Source organism: Tamandua tetradactyla, chromosome 12, assembly GCF_023851605.1.
Source record: "Tamandua tetradactyla isolate mTamTet1 chromosome 12, mTamTet1.pri, whole genome shotgun sequence".
Classification (NCBI taxonomy): domain Eukaryota; kingdom Metazoa; phylum Chordata; class Mammalia; order Pilosa; family Myrmecophagidae; genus Tamandua; species Tamandua tetradactyla.
The window spans coordinates 22854045-22876569 of NC_135338.1; the positions used below are offsets into that span (position 1 = coordinate 22854045).

General features: G+C 36.3%; 1 protein-coding gene across 6 annotated transcripts in view; it reads left to right on the top strand.

The window, feature by feature from the left end:
* FUT8 (fucosyltransferase 8) overlaps positions 1–22525 on the top strand; it is a 330921-nt gene that overhangs the window by 189098 nt on the left and 119298 nt on the right. For all 6 annotated transcript variants that reach the window (XM_077122732.1, XM_077122728.1, XM_077122731.1 and 3 more), the window contains 2 exons: positions 1502–1617; positions 1733–1895. In XM_077122732.1, the coding sequence (XP_076978847.1) occupies positions 1502–1617; positions 1733–1895 (279 nt within the window). The remainder of the gene's footprint in view (positions 1–1501; positions 1618–1732; positions 1896–22525) is intronic.

The following is a 22525-nucleotide window of genomic DNA, read 5'->3' on the forward strand; positions in this document are numbered from 1 at the left end:
ATAGCCTAATGTAATGCCTGGATATACCCTAGAGTATATTAAGCAGATACTCAAAAATTATTGACAAAGTCCATTGAGGGATGGGGGAAGATTATGAAACTATTAACTTTACCAGCAGGAAATCCCCTGATACTGTGTGAAACTTTAGGGACACCCAAATCAATAGGCCATGCTCTTGATCTTGAGGATTACTCTCATGAAGCTTATGTAGGTAGTGGAGAAGCTTAGCCTTCCTTTGGTAAGCCTAAGAGTTCCTTCTGGAGGACCTGTTGTTACTCAGATGTGGCTTCACTCTCTCTAAGCCCAATTCTGCAAGTGAAATCATTGCCCTACCCCCTCCTATGTGGGACATGACATCCAGGCATGAAAGTCTCCCTGGCAATGTGAAAGATGACTCCCAGGGATGAATCCAGCCCTGGCACCGTGGGATCAACAATTCCATCCTGACAAAAAGGGGGAAAAGAAGTGAACTAATAAAGTATCAGTGGCAGAGAGAGTTCATATAGAATTGAGAGGTTATTCTGGAGGTTGCTCTTATGCAAGTTTCAGTTAGACTTTGCTACCTATCATAATCTGCCAAACCCCACCCAGGAGCATTCCAACCAATCCTAAAGAACATCTAGGGCAGTATATGATTCCTCAAAGGTTCTATGCACTAGAGTAACTTTCCAGAAACTTACAACCTCCAGATGGGTCCCTGGACCAGATGGGTCCTGAAACCTAGAGGGCCCAGCCTCTCCAGAATATTGGATAATTCCATCTCCCTACCCCATACTGGTGACAGAACCTTCCAACATGAGAAAGTCGGAATGGTCATAGCCCCAACACCCTAAAGAGAGGGATAGAAAGATCCAAGGTGATGGTGGAGTTTTACAGAGAAGATAGGATTTAACAAATGAATATGATTGCTGAATCATTAAATTGATATCTCTTTAGTTTCCAATATCTTAGAGCAGTTAGGAGTTAAAACCTAAAAGTGTAGAATTGTAACACATGCCAAACTCTGAAATCTGTTCTGCAGCTAATTGTGGTGCTGTTCTTTGAAATTTATTCTTTTTTGTATGTGTGTTATTTTTCATAAAAAAGATAAAAAATCAATTGTAATGATAAAAAATATTTATGCCTTCCACCCTGCTATATTCTGGAGCAGCTAGAATGAAAAATCTGAGAGTATCACATGGTAGCCCGTGGCAAACCCTGGAATCTGTCCTGTAATGACTTGTTGAAGAGTGCTTTGATAGTTCCTAGATTTCAGTGCTAAAGTTTCCTCAATTAAGAAATCATTAATCTGTAATTTAGATTATTCTTTCCTGTTTTTGTCCAGTGTCAATCTAATGTTTATACTTTATCCTCTCCCTTTAAAGAGAAAGCTTCATTTGATGCTTCTGTGTGCTATACAGTTCAGTGCCTTGCAAAGTAATTTTTTTTCTAGCAAAGTAAACATGTATTTTGTTTCGTAGTTTATAAGCTGAATGTCTATATTTTCTTCCCTGAACTATAGGATACCAGAAGGCCCCATTGATCAGGGACCAGCTGCAGGAAGGGTACGTGCTTTAGAAGAGCAGCTTGTAAAGGCCAAAGAACAGATAGAAAATTATAAGAAGCAAACCAGGAATGGTAGGTGTTTATACAGTGTTTCTCCTCCTCAAAATATTGGCATTAGCACCAATAATGAAAATTTCCTTTCATTAAAACGTTGGAAATGCTGTTACTCTCTGTTCTTCAACTTCAGGTCTTGGTAAGGATCATGAAATCCTGAGGAGGAGGATTGAAAATGGAGCTAAAGAGCTCTGGTTTTTTCTACAGAGTGAATTGAAGAAATTAAAAAATTTAGAAGGAAATGAACTCCAAAGACATGCAGATGAATTTTTGTCAGATTTGGGACATCATGAAAGGTATTATTCTCCCTTTACATTTTATTTGGTTAAGATTATAATCTAAGAATGGGTAACTGAAATTTCTGTTTATTTCCCTGCTGAATGGTAAATGATACCTTCTATGTTTGAGTGCTTAGGCATACCCTCAAAGGACAGTAATTGCGATGTTTTATAAAATCAGTTCTGTTTTAAATGGGCTCTGATTTAAATTGCCAACTGTAGTCTATTAATTAAAAGACATCTCAGGGAAATATTTAAATTATATTTCTAGAAATCTTTATAACATAAGTAAACTCTGAAATTAGTCGGGTTGGTGAAAAATATCTTCCTGTAAATTTCCTTCCTATACAATCAATATTTGAAGTAGAGAGTATGATTTTGCTTGTAGTACATTGGAACTTGTACTGAGATTGGCCACTATGTTTCTTTTTCAAATATTAAAAACTTTAAAATGGTACTTTTTTAGAATTAGTAATTAAAGGTTAAAATTTTTAAAAGCAGCATTTTGTTAACTCTGCTTGGTAGGGCAACCTGGAATCTCCTATTTAAATTTGTTTCCCATTTACACTTTTACAAAAATATGCAGTGTATCTTCTATACAAAAATAAAACATTTTGTTGCTTATTTCTTCATGCAGAACAAAATTTATCTGAGAATCATTATAAATACCATGAAACTTGTCCTTAGGCCCATAGTATTTTAAAGACTATGTTCTCAATAGGATTCTGATGGCAATTACTGTATTAACGCAACCTACTACTGTGAAGAGGAAAAGAATTACTTCACACAACCAAAACATTCATATATATTAACATTATCAATAATATTATAGAAACTTTGAAATATGCTTTGCTGTTTTAATAGAAATGACAGATAAAAATTATCAGTTTATTGGAATCTATGGAAATAGAATTGCATGAATTTCAAGGGGCATTGAATTATGAGGCCACACATTAGTCAGTCTCTGAAACTTTTAGCCCAGCTTGAATTTCAAGGGGAGTTGAATTATGAGGCCACACATTAGTCAGTCTCTGAAACTTTTAGCCCAGCTTGTAGTCAGGCCACACTTAGACCATTAGACCAAATGGTGAATAATTCTGATCCTAACACTTATCTTCACTACCCTAAAACTGATTCTAGGCACTGAGGTTCTTTCTTTTAATTGGAGCTGTGTGCTTGGCAGTTTATGGCAGCTTTTGGAGGAAAATGCATATCTGAAAAGGATTTGAATTGGGTAAGCTAGGTGATATGTAAAGAGGAATTTTAGCTGTTAACTTCTGAAAGAATGTTCAATTTTAAACTTTAAGTGATTTAATTAAATTAGTTGAATTTATTTCTTAGGTCTTTTCTAAATTAAAGAATTATTTTAGGAATATAATTTACACATCTATATGTACAAATGAAAGTAAATACAATAGGTTGGCCCCTGTAAAGTTGATGTAAATCAATTTACTATGTTTTATAAAATCAATTCTGTTTTAAATAGACTCTGATTATTAATACTGCCATATAATATATGTTAATTAATGATATTTCACTGAAAATAAAAATGAAAAGTAAAGTACCCAACTCAATTTCTTGAGAATTTGACAGTTCATTCTTTTTATTGGTAAGTTATATTCCATTGTATGGAAGTAACATATTTAGTTTATCCAGTCACAGTTGAGGGACATTTGTTGTTTTTTTTCTAACCACTTTTTGATGATTTTGAATACTACTACTGTTGACATTCACACACAAGTTATTGTAGAAACGTATGTTTTCATTTTTCTTGGATAAATATCTAGAAGTAGGATTGATGGGTCATATGTTAAATATAGGTTTTACTGCATAAGAAGCTGCCAGATTGTATTCTAAAGTGACAGTACAATTTTGCATTCCCACCAGCAAGGTATGGGAATTTCAGTTGCTATGAATCCTCATCATCACTTGCTGTGGTTAGTTAAATTTTTTTTGCCCACCCTTCTAGTAATGGTTATAATTTGCACTTCCTTAATGACTAATGTTAACATCTTTTCATCTGTTTATTTGCCATTCATAAGATCATCTTTGGTGAAATATCTGTTCCAAATCATGTGCTTAATTTGGGGGGAGATTGTCTTATTACTGAGCTGCAAAACTTCTTTATTGTACACAAGTCTTGTTGTTGCATTTTAGAAAGTCATTTTGAGAGCCATGTGAAGGAAAGCCCTGTGACAGGAAGTCAGAAGGATTTTGCAGAAGTCTAAGTGAGTGATGATAAGATTCTGGTCTTTGTAGCTGGAGTAGAGATAGAAAAGGGGATAGATCTGTGAAAGATAGAACCTGTAGAACTTGTGACTGACCTGATATGGATAGAGGGAGGAGTCACAAGTAAATGAAGATTTTTATTTTACAGAGGGTGAAGGTATTAGCTAGGAGAATAAGGAGATCGATGAAGATCATTGTTTCTTGTGTTATTATTAGGCTTTTCTCCCTGACAAATTCAAATCTCCAGAGGATTAGAACTCTGTCTTCAGTATGTTCTGTATTCTACAGTACTAAGCACTCACTGTTTTGCTAGTGCCCAATAAATGACGTCTTTTTTTTTTTTTTACTAGGTGGGGAGGCAGGTATAGACATTCTTTGATTGATTATTCATCACTCTACTTTGTACCTTTTTGTAAAAACAAAATCTCATTCTATTAAAAGACTTATGACAATTATGTGTCCAAAGAAAATTATATAATTGGGATCAAAATATTTTCCCACCTTTTGAGAATTCCGAAACTTGTGAGAAGTAAGTTATAGGAGAAACTCATTTATCCATGAATGGAAGTCTTGGTTCATTTTAATAATGAGTTCTACAAACGAGATGGCATCTATTAGAGAGAAGTCAAGGGATATATGGAGGGAAAATTGGGAAGGAAGAGTGGGAAATCTGAAGAGGCATCTTTAGCCAAAAAAAAAATTTATGAATTACCGATATACAAAACAATGTAGATGTATCTCTAATATTCCGCTGTGAAAGAATGAGTGAGTGGGGGAATCTGAAGAATGCTAGTAAACCTAATGGGAATAATGGAACAGGACAGAAAACTGACATTGACAGATTGTTGTATTCAATTTCCCTGACCTCATATTTGATTCATTTTGCGGTTTTAAGTTATCCCTATATCTAATAATAGTGTTATGACCCAGTTTTACATGAATCCTTTAAAAAGATCATAATGTTTTTGACTCATAGTAAATTCTGATGCCTAATCAATGGGGAATGGACTTATTTTCAATCATATATGCATGGTAAAAAATAATGTTGCTTACCAAATATACCTAACTATCATGGACTATGTTTTCAGTGGTCTCTGCCCCCACCCCCCACTGTCATGGTTAGGGACAGGTGTCAACTTGGCCAAGTTGTGGTACCTGTTTATCTGATTGGGCAAGCGCTGGCCTGTCTGTTGCAATGAGGACATTTCATAGGATTAGGTCATGATCACGTCAGCTACATCCACAGCTGATTCCATTTGTAATCAGCCAAAGGGGAGTGTCTTCAGCAATTACTGATGCTAAATGTAATCATGGGAAACCTTTTAAGGAGGACTCAGAGGAGACAGGTTCCATTCCTGCTTTGGCTGGTGAGCCTCTCCTGTGGAGTTCATCCAGGCCATCCATCGGAGTCATCGGCTTCGCAGCCTGCCCTATGGATTTTGGACTCTGCGTTCCTACAGTCACGTGAGACATTTTCATAAGTTTTGTATTTGCGAGCGTTCCCTGTTGATTCTGTTTCTCTAGAGAACCCTAACTAATACACCCACCATTGGTCTTTTAAGACATCTATAAATTTGTTTATAATTTTAAAAACATGTTTGCTTCATGTTTTAGTTTCTTGGGCTGCTCAGGCAAATACCATGCAGTGCTTCCCTTACAGGTTTAAGACAGAAAAATTTCAAATCAGGGTGTCTATCAAGGCAGTGTTTTCTCCTTGAAGATGGTGGTGTTCTGGAGCTGGCTGCTGGCGATCTTTGGTCCTTAGCTTGTCACATAGCAAGGCAAGGTGCTGCATCTCTACCCTTCTCTTCTAGGTTCTGTTGATGTTCAGCTTCTGGCTGCTCCCTCTCTGGCTTGCTTTCTGTCTGAATTTCATTCTGCTTATAAATGACTCCATTAATAGAATTAAGGCCCATACTAGGCCACACTTTTACTGAAATAATCATCAAGAGGTCCTATGTATAATGAGTTCACATCCACAGGAATGGACTAGGTTTAAGCACGTGTTTTTCTGACATACATACAGCTCCAAACCACCACACCTCATCATAAACTCACTAGAGATATAAGAGCCAGAGAACCAGTTTAAATTTTGTCTCATTCCACGGTTGTTACTGTTCCTGAAAAGAGAGAAGAAACAGTAAAATGAATATAACACATTGTCTTCTTTTTTTTCTTACAATTGAAAAATGTTGTTCACTGGTTTATTTTTCCAAATAAGTAATAGGCTATTTACAAATAAGCAGATCTCCAATCTGTGTATAAAATTGGAACTCCTATCATTGTTTGAAATCTAAGTGAAAAAACAATTAAGGCACATTTGATCTGTGAGTTTAAAAACAAAATGTCACTCTGATGTAGTGACAGATTCATTTTACTTTTGTCTCCCCCAAACACCTCAGTACCAAAACTGTCAAAGAATACTTATTACTAGTAAAACAGTAAGGAATATAAAAATTAAGAAGAATGTTTTCAAAAGAAATCTTTGGAGATCAGTTCACTGCAAGTAAAACATACCAAACAGTGAGTGCATACTCCTAATAGACATAAATATTAACAGATACTCCTGAAATAGCAGAGCTCAAAGCAATGGATATTAAATAAATTAAAGGTACTTCAGATACAAAGAAGAAAACAAAACAGTAATTAAAGAATGAAATAACCATCTCCATCAACATAACACAGGCAGGAAGGATGAAGTGAACAAAACCAGATACAGGTTTTTCCCTAAAGTTTTCATCAGGGTGTTTTTTGTTTTTTCTTTAAGCTTGCATACATTAGATTTATTACAATAATTCTTCTTTGCCATTCTAAATATTAATATTTTGCCCTTAAAAGAGAAGGGTCAGGAAGAGAGATGCTGACAAATCTTTTTGAAATTTACTGCCAGGTCCATTTAGGCTAAACCAGTGACAGCTTGTCTGTACAACTAGAAGAGCTGCCCACGTTTTACTTTCCTCATTTCCCTCGCTTTAATACCTACAGGACCACAAGAAGCACAGTCTGGGGGAAACGATCAACTTTGGAAAGCTCTCCTAAGATAACAATACAACTGCGATTACATTTCCTTGTTTTACAACTGAAACACGAAATGGCATTTTTAAAAACTAAAAATTTCTTGTAAAAAAGACAAAAGGTAGAATCTGCGAAATGATAACAGTCACAGTGGAACATTTGCCAGAGTGACAGTGTTCTGTTATTGTAATACTTTGCAGGCACATCTATGTTTTCTGCCATGGGACTGTAGTAAAGGGAGTTTGAAAAGGAAATGTTAAAAAGCAAATTCTGTTCATCAGGTACATTTCGAGTCATGATTAAGCAGGTCAGTTACATAATGTCCAGCCAGAAGATACGTTCAGTGGCAAACATTGATCACATTTTTGTTCAAAAAGCTCAATCTTAATCTTAAAGGAGTCCTTTGTAAGAAAATCAAGTGTAAATTTATATATCCTTATATGGACTTCAAAAATGATCATACAAAAAGCTTTTTAAAAATTAGATAATTAAAAGTGTCTTTTCTAGCAGAGCTGGGCATTAGACTGTCTTTACTGAGTTGTTGTTATTGCTGCTGTTACTATAACTTGGATCTTTTTTTCCAGCCACATTCCAGCCAGCCTTTGTGTTGACCCTTATGTGGCTTTTTTGGACATCACGCATTGTTTTCTTTTGAAGACTGTGAGCTCTTGGGGTCAAGCTATCTGCTTGCTTTAGGAACAAAACTGAAACTTCAGCTTAATACTGAAAAAATTAAAAAATGTTAATCCTGACTTGTTTTCATACATTTTTCATGGTCAGCTTTCATTGCCACATAGGCTTAATGGTTTTATGTGATAAAGAAAATTGTACATCTTTCCTTTTCATTCTTCAGAAGTGTAATACAAATGCTGAAAATACCTAAAGGCAGAATCTTTTTACATATATTATCAGTGTGTATTACATTTCCCTTTATTTGTGTGAACAGTATGATTAGTTCATTGCACTATGTTATTATGGAAAATATATTTTAACTAAGCCAGTTTTTTTTGATAATTCTTTTTTTATATTAATTTTTAAATTTTTTAAAAAACACCAAACAAACGCAAACATTTGTAACTTTTGATCATTCCGTTCTACTTATATAATCAGTAATTCACAATATCATCACATAGTTGCATATTCATCATCATGATCATTTCTTGGAACATTTGCCTCTATTCAGAAAAAGAAATAAAAAGAAAACAAAAAAAATTCGTTCATACAATACCCCGCACCCCTCCCTGTCACCGATCACCAGCATTTCACTCTAAATTTAACATTTGTTCCCCCTATTATTCATCTTTATTCCCATATGTTTTACTCATCTGTTATTCCATGTGTTTTACTCTAATGTTGATAAGGTAGATAAAAGGAGCATCAGACACAAGGTTTTCACAATCACACAGTCACATTGTGAAAGCTGTATCATTATATAATCATCTTCAAGCAACATGGCTCCTGGAACACAGCCCCACATTTTCAGGCAGTTCCCTCCAGCCTCTCCATTACATCTTGACTAACAAAGTGATATCTATTTAATGTGTAAGAATAACCTCCAGGATAACCTCTCGACTTATTTGGAATCTCTCAGCTATTGACTCTTTATTTTGTCTCATTTCATGCTTCCCCCTTTTGGTCAAGAAGGTTTTTTCAATCCCCTGATGCTGAGTCTCAGCTCATTCTGGGGGTTTTCTCAATCCCTTGATGCTGAATGTCAGTTCATTCCAGGATTTCTGTCCCATGTAGACAGGGAGAGGGTGGTAAGTTTGCTTGTTGTGGTGGCTGGAGAGAGAGGCCACATCTGAACAACAAAAGAGGTTCTCTTGGGGGTGACTCAGGCCTAATTTTAAGTAGGCTTGACCTATCCTTTGTGGGGCTAAGTTTCATATGAACAAACCCCAAGATTGGGGGCTCAGCCTATAGAGCTTTGATTGTCCATACTGCTTGTGAGAATATCAAGAATTCAACTTGAGGAAGTTGAATTTTCCCCCTTTCTCATCATTCCCCGAAGGGGACTTTGCAAGTACTTTTTTATTCACTGTTCAAATCACTCTGGGATTTATCGGGGCATCACTCTGGACAAACCAACAAAATCTCATAACCTACTCAAGGTTCCATGTACTTATGGTGTTCAATTAAGCTGTCTACGTAAGTTATATTAGGAAATGCACTAGGCAAAATACAAATTTTGTACCAAATAAGCATTTTTTGCTTTAGTCTCACACATAAGGTAAAATTTTAAAATATTAATTACCATCTATTTTCAGCACCCTGCAGTAATGACATTCCTCTGTTCTTCCGCATGCAAAATCATGTTTTAAATTTGTACATAACTAAGCCAGTTTTAAGAGTAGAGCCCCCTTTTTTTTTCTTAAACAAATTTCTTGGAACCCTAATATAAAAAACAAAATGTTGAAATAATGAGCAAATCACAGGGTTTTGCTAATACAAAGTAGAAAACATTGAATTCCCTAGCATTTAACCCATAAGTCATAATCATAGATGTATAGAGCAATTTGAAATGTAGTACTTAACATTTGATTAATAGAGGCTTTGGGGATTGAATCATATCCCCAACAAAAGACATATTCACATCCTAACCCCAATCCAATGAGTGTGGACTCACGCATAAACAGGACCTTTGAAGATGTTATTATTAAAGTGTGGATTTATTTGTGAATAGGACTTCGAAAATCCTCTTTAGATGCTGCCAAATTGAATCAAGGTAGGTCTTAATCCATGTGACTGGAGTCCTTATAGGCAGAGGAAATTTCAGATGTAGTCAGTCAGAAAAAGCCACGAGAGCAGACCAAGGTGACAAAACAAAAAAATGCCAAGGATTACCAACAAGTCACCACCAAAACCCTACAGGCTCTGAGTGAAAGCAAATTTCGTTTCTAGATTTGAACTTCTAGCCTCCAAAACTGAGAGACAGTTAATTCCTTTTGTTAATCTAACCAGTTTATGGTATTTGTCATGTCAATCTTGACAAATTTAAATTGAAGACTATCTCATAAAAATCTCTTTCCAACAAATAGGTAAATTAGAAAGTCAGTAGGGAAGCCAAAGGTATTCTGTTCTAAATGTTAAGGACTATTGTGTGTCATTGTTATTACAGTGGTGGTTTTCAGACTTTATGATGCATCAGAATCATCTGGAGCGCTGCTTAAAATGAAGATTTCTAAATCCCAATCCCAGAGTTTCTGATACAGTAGGTCTCATGTGTATCAGAATTTGCATTTCTAACAAGATTCCCAGTTAATGCTGATACTGTGGCTTTTGAGACCTGAGGTATTACAATTCCTAATTCTCTGTGAGTTCACCACTGCTGCTTTATGTTTTCTGGTAAAATCACATTTCTCCATAGACTATCAGGAAGCTGTGGGGAAGACTTTTCTTTTAGCTGCCCACTTGATGCTGTTCCAGTAGTGAAGGCAACATGTTTTCTCCTTTGAAATGTGGTTCCCATTGTTCTTTATTATAAATACCAGGTATTAAATTCTGCCCTGGGAACCAAATATATGCTTGAATCTAGGATTCAATTCACCTGAGATTTTTAACAACATATTATCATTTGCCTAATTACTCTATTACTTGGGACCTAGTAACTTGTAGGACCTAATCCCTGCCAACCATCACAGGTGGGTAATCCATTGTTAAGTCAATTAGTAATATTCTTAGGCTTTTAGAAGCTTTTAGAGAGTTTTAAAGGCTTTAGAGAGGCTGACAAGATAATAAGTACATGTTATAAATAAACGGAGTAGCATGTTATCATTACTTGACATACTGATCTCAAGCTTTAGTATCACTAGATTTTCAACTGATTTCATTCTAGGGTTGAATATGGCTATATTTTGCAGTAATATGGTCAGAATACCTGCTGCTTTTGATACCATTGATCATGTTTTGGCTCTGACCTTCCTCCTTGAAACAGTGAGAGAGAATTGAGTAGAGTGGTTACTTTTGTCAGTGCGACTTTGTTATTTGTGGAGCACTGTAGGTTCAGTGTTTGGATTTATGGCAGTATAGATTTTGTACCTCAATCTCTGAGGGTATCATGAAAAATTTTGTCTTATTGCCCTTTTAGGTTACTCTAGAGATATATTTAACTTAATGTTGCTTTGGCTCTTTTTGTCATTTTAATGTTGCCAGACACTGTAACCAAAAATTAGGATTTAAGTGATGTTTATGATTACTAAATCATTATATAAATTTCCTTTTTACTTTCTGATATGATAGAGGGAAATATCTGAAAATCTTTGAACTATGATTCAGCTACCTTGATCTCTGATAATGTTTGTATAGCCTTTATCTTGTGCCCTTGTGATTGTAAAAAGCTTATGACTGACCTTTACTTATACCCATTTTATTTGGTCTTTTGACTTCAGAGTCTTATGATCACTAATAATTGCCCCTAATGTTTATTAGTAAAGGGTCTTGTGTCAACCCAGAACTAACTCACCCTAATTCCAAAGTTATCTTGATAACCAAAACTGGATCTAACCAAAATGGGCCCTCCTGATATGTGCAATAGCTTAGACTTCAACTTAGAAGTGACCTATACCTTATTATAATACTAAAAATCATGCACATCTTCATATGAAGGCTGCCGTTTTCTTATATACATTCTGTGAGTAAGCTTGTAATCAGTCAGTGCATGCTCAAAATTAGATCACCTCTGTTTACCGATCTGGAGTCACTGTGCTCATTATCCTAAAACTTGCCCATCTTTCAATACTATAAAACTATCAGAATTACTGCAATTCTGGGAGAGAATTTTTAGTCCAATAGGCTATCTGTTCTCCTGCTTCATACGTTGCAGTAAACTCTTTCTTTGAAGCTCTAGTGTCTCAGGAATTGTTCAGTTGTATGCATTGGGCAGAGGATCCACTGCCTTTGTCCAGTATCAACACAAGTCTTTGAAATGGTTACGGAGTTGCTTCTTTCTGCTTTACAGCAGTTATTAACTTTCAAGCTGACAGATTCTCTGCAGGAGGACTTACATGGGCAGTGAGCTGTTTTTCAACTAAGTTAGTTGGTTGAAACTATTGAATAATATCTGGTAAAGCAGCAATCTCATCTCCCCTTCCTGGTCTGCATCCTCTCATTATCAGCAGTATTAAAGCAGCTGTGCTAAGACTGAGGTCAGAAGTGTTCCTGAAATGGTGAATGGTACTTATGGCTGTTTATGCTGATTGACTTCATGCTGCCCTGCGAAAGAGATTGTGAGAGATTTTTAACAAAGGCAAGGACTTATAATCAAATAAGGGGCACGATATCTGAGAGGGGAGAAGATTGGTATGTTAATAGCTTATAGATTTGTTTGGTGGTCAAGGGTGTTATAACCCAATAGCTTGTGTTTTCACTCTCTGCAAGTTAGATTCTCTTTGACTTTCTTTGAAGGATTCAAGATTTTAATTTCCACTCTTAAAAATTAAGTTTTATAAGCCTTCAAGTGTTCTATTCTTTGTGTTTTATTTCATACCCACACATCTTTCACCCAGCAGAGCATGGAAGAAATGAAGATTGTACCTTAAGTTCTTTGAGATGTGATTTGATTGATAACTACATAAAACTGGAATGTGGTTACTCTTCATCCAGTTTTGAATTTCTTTGAACAGAATGCTTTTTTGTTTTGTTTTTAACTTTTTAAAAAATTGTATAAATAACATATATACAAGGCAAAGAAAGAAAATAGCAATAGTTTTCAAAGCTCTCTTCAACAAATAGTGACAGGACAGATCCCAGAGTTTATCATGGGCTACCATACCATCATCTCAGATTTTTCCTTCTAGCTGCTCAAGAACATTGGAGGATAACAAGAAATAAATATTTTTTATCATCACAATTGACTTTTTTTGTTTGTGAAAAGTAACATATACAAAAATACAATAAATTTCAAAGCACAGTACAACAGTTAGTCATAGAATAGATTTCAGAGTTTGATATGAGTTACAACTCGACAATTTTAGATTTTTACTTCTAACCACTCTAAGATACTGGAGACTAAAAGGAATACCAGTATAATGATTCAGCAATCATATTCATTTGTTGAGCCCTACCTTCTCTATAGGACTCCAACATCCCCTTTAATCTTTTTCCCACTCTTTAGGGGTATTTGGGCTATGTCCATCCTAACTTTTTCATGTAGGAAGGGGCTGTCAATAATATGGAATGGGGAGATGAAACTAGCTGATGTTCTGGAGAGGCTGGCCCCTCTAGGTTTCAGGATTTATCTGGTCTAGAGACAATCTGGAGGCTATAGGTTTCTGGAAAGTTACCCTAGTACATAGAAACTTTGTAGAATCTACAAGTTATGATAGGTAGCAATGTCTAACTGAAGCTTGCATAAGAGTGACCTCCAGAGTAGCCTCTCAACTCTATTTGAACTCTCAGCCACTGATACCTTATTTGTTACACTTCTCTTTCCCCATTTGGTCAGGATGGCATTTTGATCTCACAGCTCATCCGTGGGAGTCATCTCCCACGTTGCCAGGGAGACTTGTACCCTTGGATATCATGTCCCACTTAGGGGGGAGGGCACTGATTTCACTTGCAAAGCTGGGCTTCGAGAGAGTGAAGCCACATCTGAGCAACAAAAGAGGTCCTCCAGAAATAACTCTTAGGTATACCTATAGGTAGGCTAAGATTCTCCACAACATATATAAGCTTCACAAGAGCAAGCCTCAAGATCAAAGGCTTGGGCTATTGATTTGGGTGTCCCTAATGTTTGACACAGTATCAGGGGTTTAATAGTTCCATATTTTTTCAGATTTTCCTTCTCGCTGCTGCAAAAGACTGGCGGCTTTATCAGAGTCATAATAACGGAATCATACAGTAGTACCGTCCTTTTGTGTTTGACTTATTTCACTCAGCATTATGTCCTCAAGGTTCATCCACACTGCCATATGTTTCGGGACATCATTTTGTCTAAATGCTGCATAATGTTCCATTGTATGTATATACCACATTTTGTTTATCAAATCATCTGTTGATGGGCACCTTGATTGTTTCCATCTCTTCGCAGTTGTCAGTAGTGCTGCTATGAATATCGGTGTGCAAATATCTGTTCATATAACTGCCCCCAACACTTCTGGGTATATGCAGAGTATTGGTATTGCTGGGTCATAGGGCAACTCAATATTTAGTTTTCCGAGGAATCACTAAACTGATTTCTACAGTGGCTGAGCCACTGTACATTCCCACCAACAGTGAATAAGTGTTCCAATTTCTCCACATCCTCTCCAACATTTATAATTTCCTGTTTGTTTAATAGCAGCCATTCTTGTAGGTGTGAGATAATATCTCATTGTTGTCTTAATTTGCTTTTCCCTTATAGCCCATCAAGATGAGCTGCTCTTCTTGTGCTTTTCAACCATGTACATTTGCTTTTCAGAAAAGTTCCTATTCATTTCCTCTGCCCATTTTATAATTGGGTTGTTTGTTCTTTTGTTGGTGAGCTATATAATTTCTTTAGGTACACATGATATCAAACCTTTATCCTATATGTGGTCTCCAAATATTTTCTCCCTTTGAGCTGGCTGCCCCTTCACCTTTTTAACAAATTCCTTTGAGGCACAGAAGCTCTTGATCATAAGGAGTTCCAATTTTTCTATTTTTTCTTTCATAGCTTGTGCTTTAGGTGTAAAGTTTAGGAAGCTGCCTCCCATTACTAGATCTTGAAGATGTTTCCCTACATTTTTTTCAAGAAGTTTTATGGTACTGGCTCTTACATTTAGGTTTTTGATCCATTTTGAATTAATTTTTGTATAGGGTATAAGGTAGGGGTCCTCTTTCATTCTTTTGGCTATTGAAATCCAGTTCTCCCATGCCCATTTATTGAAAAGACTTTTCTTTCCAAATTCAATGAATTTGGGGGCCTTATCGAAGATCATGTCCATACATTTGGTGGTCAATCTCTGCACTCTTGAGTCTATTCTGCTGGTCAGTCCTTCTATTTTTGTGCCAGTACCATGCTGTTTTGACCACTGTGGCTTTATAGTAAGCTTTTAAGTCAGGAAGTGATAGACTCTTCACTCTTCTTTTTTAGGATAAAAAAAGCTTTAGCTATCTTTTTTTTTTTTTACATGGGCAAGCACCAGGAATCAAATCCTGGTCTCCGGCATGGCAGATGAGAACTCTGCCTGCTGAGCCACCATGGTCCACTCTATCTTAAACTATTTGAGGTCTCTTTCCCTTCCATATAAATTTGATAAACATTTTTTCCAAGTCTTCCAATAGGTTGTTGGGAGTTTTATTGGTATTGCATTGAATCTACAGATTGCATTGAATCTGTAGATCAATTTGGGTAGAATTTACACCTTGAACATAGGTTCTTATCCATGAACATAGAATATCTTTCTACCTGTTTAGGTCTTTTCTTATTCTTTTTTTTTTGCATGAGCATACACCGGGAATTGAACCTGGATCTCCAACATGGCAGGTGAGAGCTCTGCCAGTGAGCCACTATGGCCTGCCTGGTCATTTTTTATTCTTTTAGCAATTTTTTTTTCATAATTTTCTGTGCGTAAGTCCTTGACATCCTGGTTAGGCTTATTCCTAGATACTTAGTTCTTCTGGCTGCCATTCTGATTGGAATTTTTTCCTTAGTCATCACCTCAGATACGTCATTGCTTGTGTATAGAAGCATTACTGATTTTTGTACATTAGTATTGTATCCTGCCACTTTGCTGAATTTATTAGCTCAAGTAGTTTTGCTGTAGCTTTTCCAGGGTTTTCTAAGTATAGGATCATGTCATCTGCAACTAATGAAAGTTTTACTTCTTCCTTTCTTATTTGAATGCCTCTTATTTCTTTCTCCTGTCTAATTACTCCATCTAGTACTTCTGATACAGTGTTGAATAACTGTGGTGAGAATGGGCATCCTTGTCTCATCCCTGATATCAAGGGGAATGCTTTCAGTTTCTCACCATTAAGTATCATGCTGGCTGTGAGATTTTCTTATATGCCCTTTATGATATTGAAAACGTTTCCTTCAATGCCTAACTTTAGAAGTATTTTTATCAGGAAAGGTTGAATTTTCTTAGATGCTTTTTAAGCATAAAGTGATATGATCATTTGATTTTTTCCTTTTTGATTTGTTAATGTGCTGTATTACATTGATTGATTTTCTTATGTTGAACCATCCTTGCATTCCTGGTGTGAATCCCACTTGATCATGATGCATAATTCTTTTAATGTGGCACTGGATACAATTTGCTAGTATTTTGTTAAGAATTTTTGTATCTATGTTCATTAGGGAAATTAGTCTATAGTTTCTTTTCTTGTATCATCTTTATCCAATTTTGGCATTAGAGTAATGTTAGCTTTATAAAATGAATTAGGTAGCATTCCTTTTTCTTCAGGGTTTTGGGAGAGTATGAGCAGGATTGGCATTAGTTCTTTTTGAAATGTTTGATAAAATTCCCCTGTGAAGCCATCATGTCCTGGGCTTTTTTTGTGTGTGGGAAGATTTTTGATGACAGTTTGGATCTCTTTACTTGTAACTGGTTTGTCGAAATCTTCTATTTCTTCTTGATTCAGTATATGTAATTCGTGTGTTTTTAGGAATTTGTCCATTTCGTCTATTTAGATGTTTGGTTTCTTGACATATAGTTGTTCATAATATTCTTTTATGATTTTTTTATTTCTTCATGATCTGTGGTAGCAACCCCCTTCTGAGTTCTGATTTTATTTATTTGTGCCCTCTCTTTTTTCTTCTTTGTTAGTCTAGTTAGAGGACCATCAATTTTGTTAATTTTCTCAAAGAACCAACTTTTTGTTTTGTTGATTCTTTATATTGTTTTATTGTTCTCCAGTTGGTTTATTTCTGCTTTAATCTTCATTATATCTTTTCTTTTATTTGCTTTTCTTTCTCTAAATTCTCCAGGTGAGCAATTAAATCATCAAGCTTTGCTCATTCTTGGTTTTTGTTTTGCAGCGGCAGGTACTGGGAATCAAACCCAGGTCTCTGCCATGGCAGGCGAGAATTCTGCCACTGAGCCACTGTCACACTGCCCTTTTGTTTTTTAATATAGGCATTTAGGGCAATAAATTTCCCTCTCAGCACTACCTTTGCCACATCCTATAAGTTTTGTTATGTTCTATTCACATTGTCATTCATCTCTATATATTTACTGATTTCCCTAGCAATTTCTTCCTACTGATTATTTAAGAGTGTGTTGTTTAATCTCCACATATTTGTGAAAACTCTGGTTCTTTAGTGATTATTAATTTCCAACTTTATTCCACTGAGATCAGAGAAAGTGCTTTGAATAATTTCAATCTTATTAAATTTATAGAGACTCAGTTTATGTACCAGTATATGATCTATCCTGGATAAAGTTCCATGTGCACTAATGAAGATTATGTATCCTGGTGTTTTGGGTTGTAATGATCTATATAGGTCTATTAGATCTAATTAATTGATCTAACTGTTTAGGTTCTCTGTTTCCTGGTTGATCCTCTGTGTGCTTATTCTGTCTATTATGGGGAGTGATTTATTGAAGTCTCCCACTATTACTGTTGATATGTCTATAACTCCCTTCAGTTTTTCCTGTATGTTCCTCATGTACTTTGGCACTCGTTGATTGGGATCATACACATTTATGATTGTATTTCTTCCTGGTGAATAGTTCCTTTTATTAATATGTCGTGTCCTTCTTTGTCTCTTAAGACATCTTTACATTTAAAGTCTATTTTATCTGATATTAATTCAGCTATTCCTGCTTCCTTTTGGTTACTATTTGCATAGAAGTTCTTTTTCCATCCTTTCACTTTCAATCTGTATCCTTGAGTGTAAGATGTGTCTCTTGTAAGTAGCATATAGATGGATTATGTTTTTTTATCCATTTTGTCAGTCTGTATCTTTTAATTGGTGAGTTTAGTCCATTAACATTCAAAGTAATTATTGTAAAAGCAGTTCCTGATTCTACCATCTTGTCCTTTAGTTTTTATTTGTCAGATCTGTATATTTATTTTCCTTCTCTCTCTTTTCCTTTAAATTACCTTTGCTCATATTCTTCAATTCTGTGCCCTCCTCCACACCTCCATCTCCTGTCTTTTTTTTATCAGCTTATAGGACTCTATTTTTCTTGTAGTACTAGTTACTCATTGACTAGTTCTCTCAGTCTTTCTTTATCTTTGAAGATTTTAATCTCTCCCTCAATTTTGAAGGATAACTTGGCTGGATAAAGAATTCCTGGTTGAAAGCCTTTCTCATTCAGGATCTTAAAAATATCATGCCACTGCCTTCTTGCTTACACGGTGCCTGTTGTGTAGTTTAAAGTCAGTCATGTGTTTTCCTTTGTATGTGGTAGATTGCTTTTCTTTTACTGTTTTCAGGATTTTCTACTTCTCTTCAACACCTGACAGTCTGAGTACTATGTGTCTTGGAGTGGGCCTGTTTGGATTTATTCTATTTGGAGTTCGCTGAACATCTTTGATTTGCGTATTCGTGTCTTTTATAAGAATTGGGAAGTTTTCTCCAGTTATATCTTCAACCAACTTTCCTAACCCTTTACTCTTCTCTTCTCTTTCTGGGGCACCAATAATTCTTATATATGTGCATCTCTTATTGTTCATCATTTCCCTATGATCCAGTTGCCATTTGTTCTTTTGTGCACTCTAGTTCTATTGTTCTGTCTGCTAGCTCACTTATTCTTCTTCTGCTTCTTTGAGTCTGCTGTTTGCCAGTGTTTTTTTATTTGTATCTTTTATTTCTGTGAGATCTGCCATTTTGCTATTTAACCTCCCTAATTCTTCTTTGTGCTCTTCTAGTGTCTACCAGATATCCTTTATTTCTTTGTAAATATCCTTGAGTAGTTGTTCCATATTCTGTGTCCCCTCTGAAATTTTGATTTGGTCGTTTGACTGGGCCATTTCTGCTTGTGTCTTTGTGTGCTTTGTGATTTTCTGTTGTGTTTGGGACATTTGATTATCTTGATATGGTTATGCTAGTTGGTTTCCTTCACTCTTCTAAAGTTTTGTGTTTACTTGCTTTCTACTGAGTGTTTCCTTTTGCACTGTGTCAGTTAATCTCTGCCAAATCAAGGTCTGGATCTCATGTAGGGGATACAGTTCAACTTATGGGTCTATTATAAGCTAGACTGGGGTGCATGGGAACTCCAGTGGCAGAATGGCTGACCACCATGCAGGAGACCCAAGATCAGCTCCCCACCTGTGTACAAACACATGCAAAAAAGAATGAGAAAAAAAAAGAAAAAAAGATGATAATAATAATAATAAAGTAAAATAATAATATAATAAAGATATGAAACACAAAAGCAAGAACCAAAACAAAGTACACCTCAACGATAGTAGGCACCAGAATCAAAAGGAGCCATTCCAGGATATACTGGGAGTGAAGTCAGGCTGTTGACCACCAGAGGGAGAGAAATTTTAAGAGAAAAATAGTAGTAATAATAAAAATAAATGAAGTGATATAATAAAAAATAATATGTGAAATAAAAAATAGAAAATGAGTAAAAATATAATAAAATATCTATAAAATTTTTTTTAAATAATGAAAAGGACAATTATATTACTAATAAAAATGTGTAGAAAGAATATGTTTTAAAAGGGGGGAAATGAAAAAGGAATGTTTTCATTTAAAATGAAATAAAAAATAAAAATAAAAACCTGTGCAGATAGGGAGTTACGTTGCCTGCACTTACCCCTTCTTCTCAGCAGGTTGCAACCATGAAGCTCCTTCTCCGTCAGGCTCTCCCTGCATGGTGTAGCTGACCTGCACTTTCTGCATCTGACCAGCAGATACTATGCTCAGTCTCCTATTCCCTCAGCCCCACCCCTCCTGGCCGGAGCAACTCAAGGTCAGCATACTCAGCAGATGGGCTGCTGTGCCAGGTGCAGCTGGCCAGCGGTTCTCTGCTGGGACTAGGAAGCTGACCATTGCGTGGGGTATCAGCTCATCAGCTGATACGCACTGGTGGGCCTGCCAGATACTGCGACTGTAGGCCAGCTTTTCCCACACCCGATGAAGTGATCCCTCCCCCCACCCCCAGGCACGCCCAACAGTGGACGATTGCCGGCCTCAGCTCCCTGCAGGTACTGCCCACCACAACCATGTGGAGAGGCTTCCCCAACCAACAGATGTGCAGGCTGGAACCGAGAAAGGTCTGTTCCCTCTTATCGTACCTCCCCAGTGCACTGCAGCTGGCCTAGTAGGGATCCTGGTCACCTGAACCTCTCACTCTCCCCCAATTCTATACCCCCTCCCCCCCAAAACTGCTTAAAGACCCTCCTAGACTACTCACACCCCAGGACTATAGGCCTTTTCTCATTGTCTCCTATCTTGTTTCACAGAGCAGAAGTGAACTCACTCCACTTTGGTACACCATTTTCCTCTTGTTTTTAATATAGGCATTTAGGGCAATAAATTTTCCTCTCAGCACACAGCCTTTGCTGCATCCCATAAGTTCTGATATGTTGCAGTCTTGTTTTCATTTGTCTCCAGATAGCTACTGAAATCTCTAGCAATTTCTTCTTTGACCCACTGATTGTTTGAGTGTGTTGTTTAATCTCCACATGTTTGCGAAAGTTCTTGTTTTTTGGTGGTTATTGATACCCAGCTTCATTTCATTGTGATCAGAGAAAGTGCTTTGAATAATTTCAATGTTTTAAAATTTATAAAAACCTGCTTTGTGCCCCAGCATTATGATCTATCCTGGAGAATGTTCCATTGGCACTAGAGAAGAATGTATATCCTGGTGTTTTGGGATGTAATGACTTTTATATGTCTGTTAGGTCTAATTTATTTATCAAGTTGTGTAACTTCTCTATTTCCTTGTTGATCCTCTGTCTCGTTGTTCTATCTATAGAGAAAAGTGTTTTATTGAAGTCTCCTGCTATTATTGTTGAAACATCTATCACTCCTTTCAGTTGTGCCAATGTCTGTCTCATGTACTTTGGAGCACCTTGATTGGAAGCATAAACGTTTATGATTATTATTTCTTCTTGGTGAATTGTCCCTTTTATTAACATATAATTAACATATAATTCTTTATCTCATATGATATCTTCACATTTAAAGTCTATTTTGTCTGATATTAGTACAGCTATTCTTGCTTTCTTCAGGTTACAACTTGCATGGAACATCTTTTTCCATCCTTTCACTTTGAATCTATTTGCATCCTTGTGTCAAAGATGAGTCTCTTGTAAGATGAAGATCAGCTACTGCATATAGCTGGATCCATTCTGCCTTTTAATTGGTAAATTTAATCTGTTAATATTCAAGGCTATTACTGAAAATGCCTTTCTTGAATCCACTATCTTATCTTTTGGATTTTATTTGTCAGATCTATATATTCTTTTCCCTCTATCTCTTTTTATCCTTTAAGTTAACCTTACTGGCACTCTTCAATTCTGTGAAGACTTACCTCTCTTGTCTTTTTTTCAAGTGACAAAACTCCCTTTAGTATTTCTTGTAGGGCTGGTCTCTTGTTGACAGAATCTTTCAGGATTTGTCTGTGAAAATTTTAATATTTCTCTCAGTTTTGAAGGACAGTATGACTGGATAAAGAATTCTTGGCTGGAAATCTTTCTCTTTCAGGATCTTAAATATATCATTCCACTGCCTTCTAGGCTCCATAATCCCATCTGAGTAGTCTGAACTCAGTCTTATGTGGTTTCACTTTATGTAGTAGATTGTTTTTCTCTTACTACTTTCAGAATTTTCTTCTTCTCTTCAACATTTGACAGACTAATTGGTATGTGACTTGGGGAAGGCCTAGTTGCATTTCTTCTATCCGAAGTCGTTGGGCTTCTTTGGTTTGCATACTTATGTCCTTTTTAAGGGTTGAGAAGTTTTCGCCCATTATATCCTCAACTAATCTTCCTAGCCCTTTACTCTTCTCTTCTCCTTCTGGGACACAGTGATTCTTGTATTTGTGTGCTTTGTTTTTTCCATCATTTCCTTGAGATCCAATTCACATTTTTCCAACCTTTTTGCCTTGATCTCCTTTATATCATTAGCCGACCCATTTGTTTTATTTTGTAGAGTTACATGAACATCTTTGATTAGTTGTTCCAAAGTCTGTTCTCTCCTCCGGTGTTTTAATTTGGTCATTAGGCTGGGCTAAATCTGTCTTCATCATGATATACTTAGTGATCTTCTGTTGTCTTCGAGTCATGTCAATATATTAATAGGTTTACTTTGAAAGTTGATTTCCTTCAGTAGTCTAAAGCTTTGTACTTGTGGAATGGATGTGTAGCAGGATGTGGGGCACAGAGCGGGGCACAATAGTGATGAGGTGATGTGTTGCAGCACAGATATAGGCACAGGTTGGGGATGCTATGCTGGTGCCTAGGGGCATGGGGTGTGGGTCCTGGGGTTGTGGAGGTACAGTGTAGAAGCCAAAGGTAGGGGTACAGCTCAGGCAGACTTT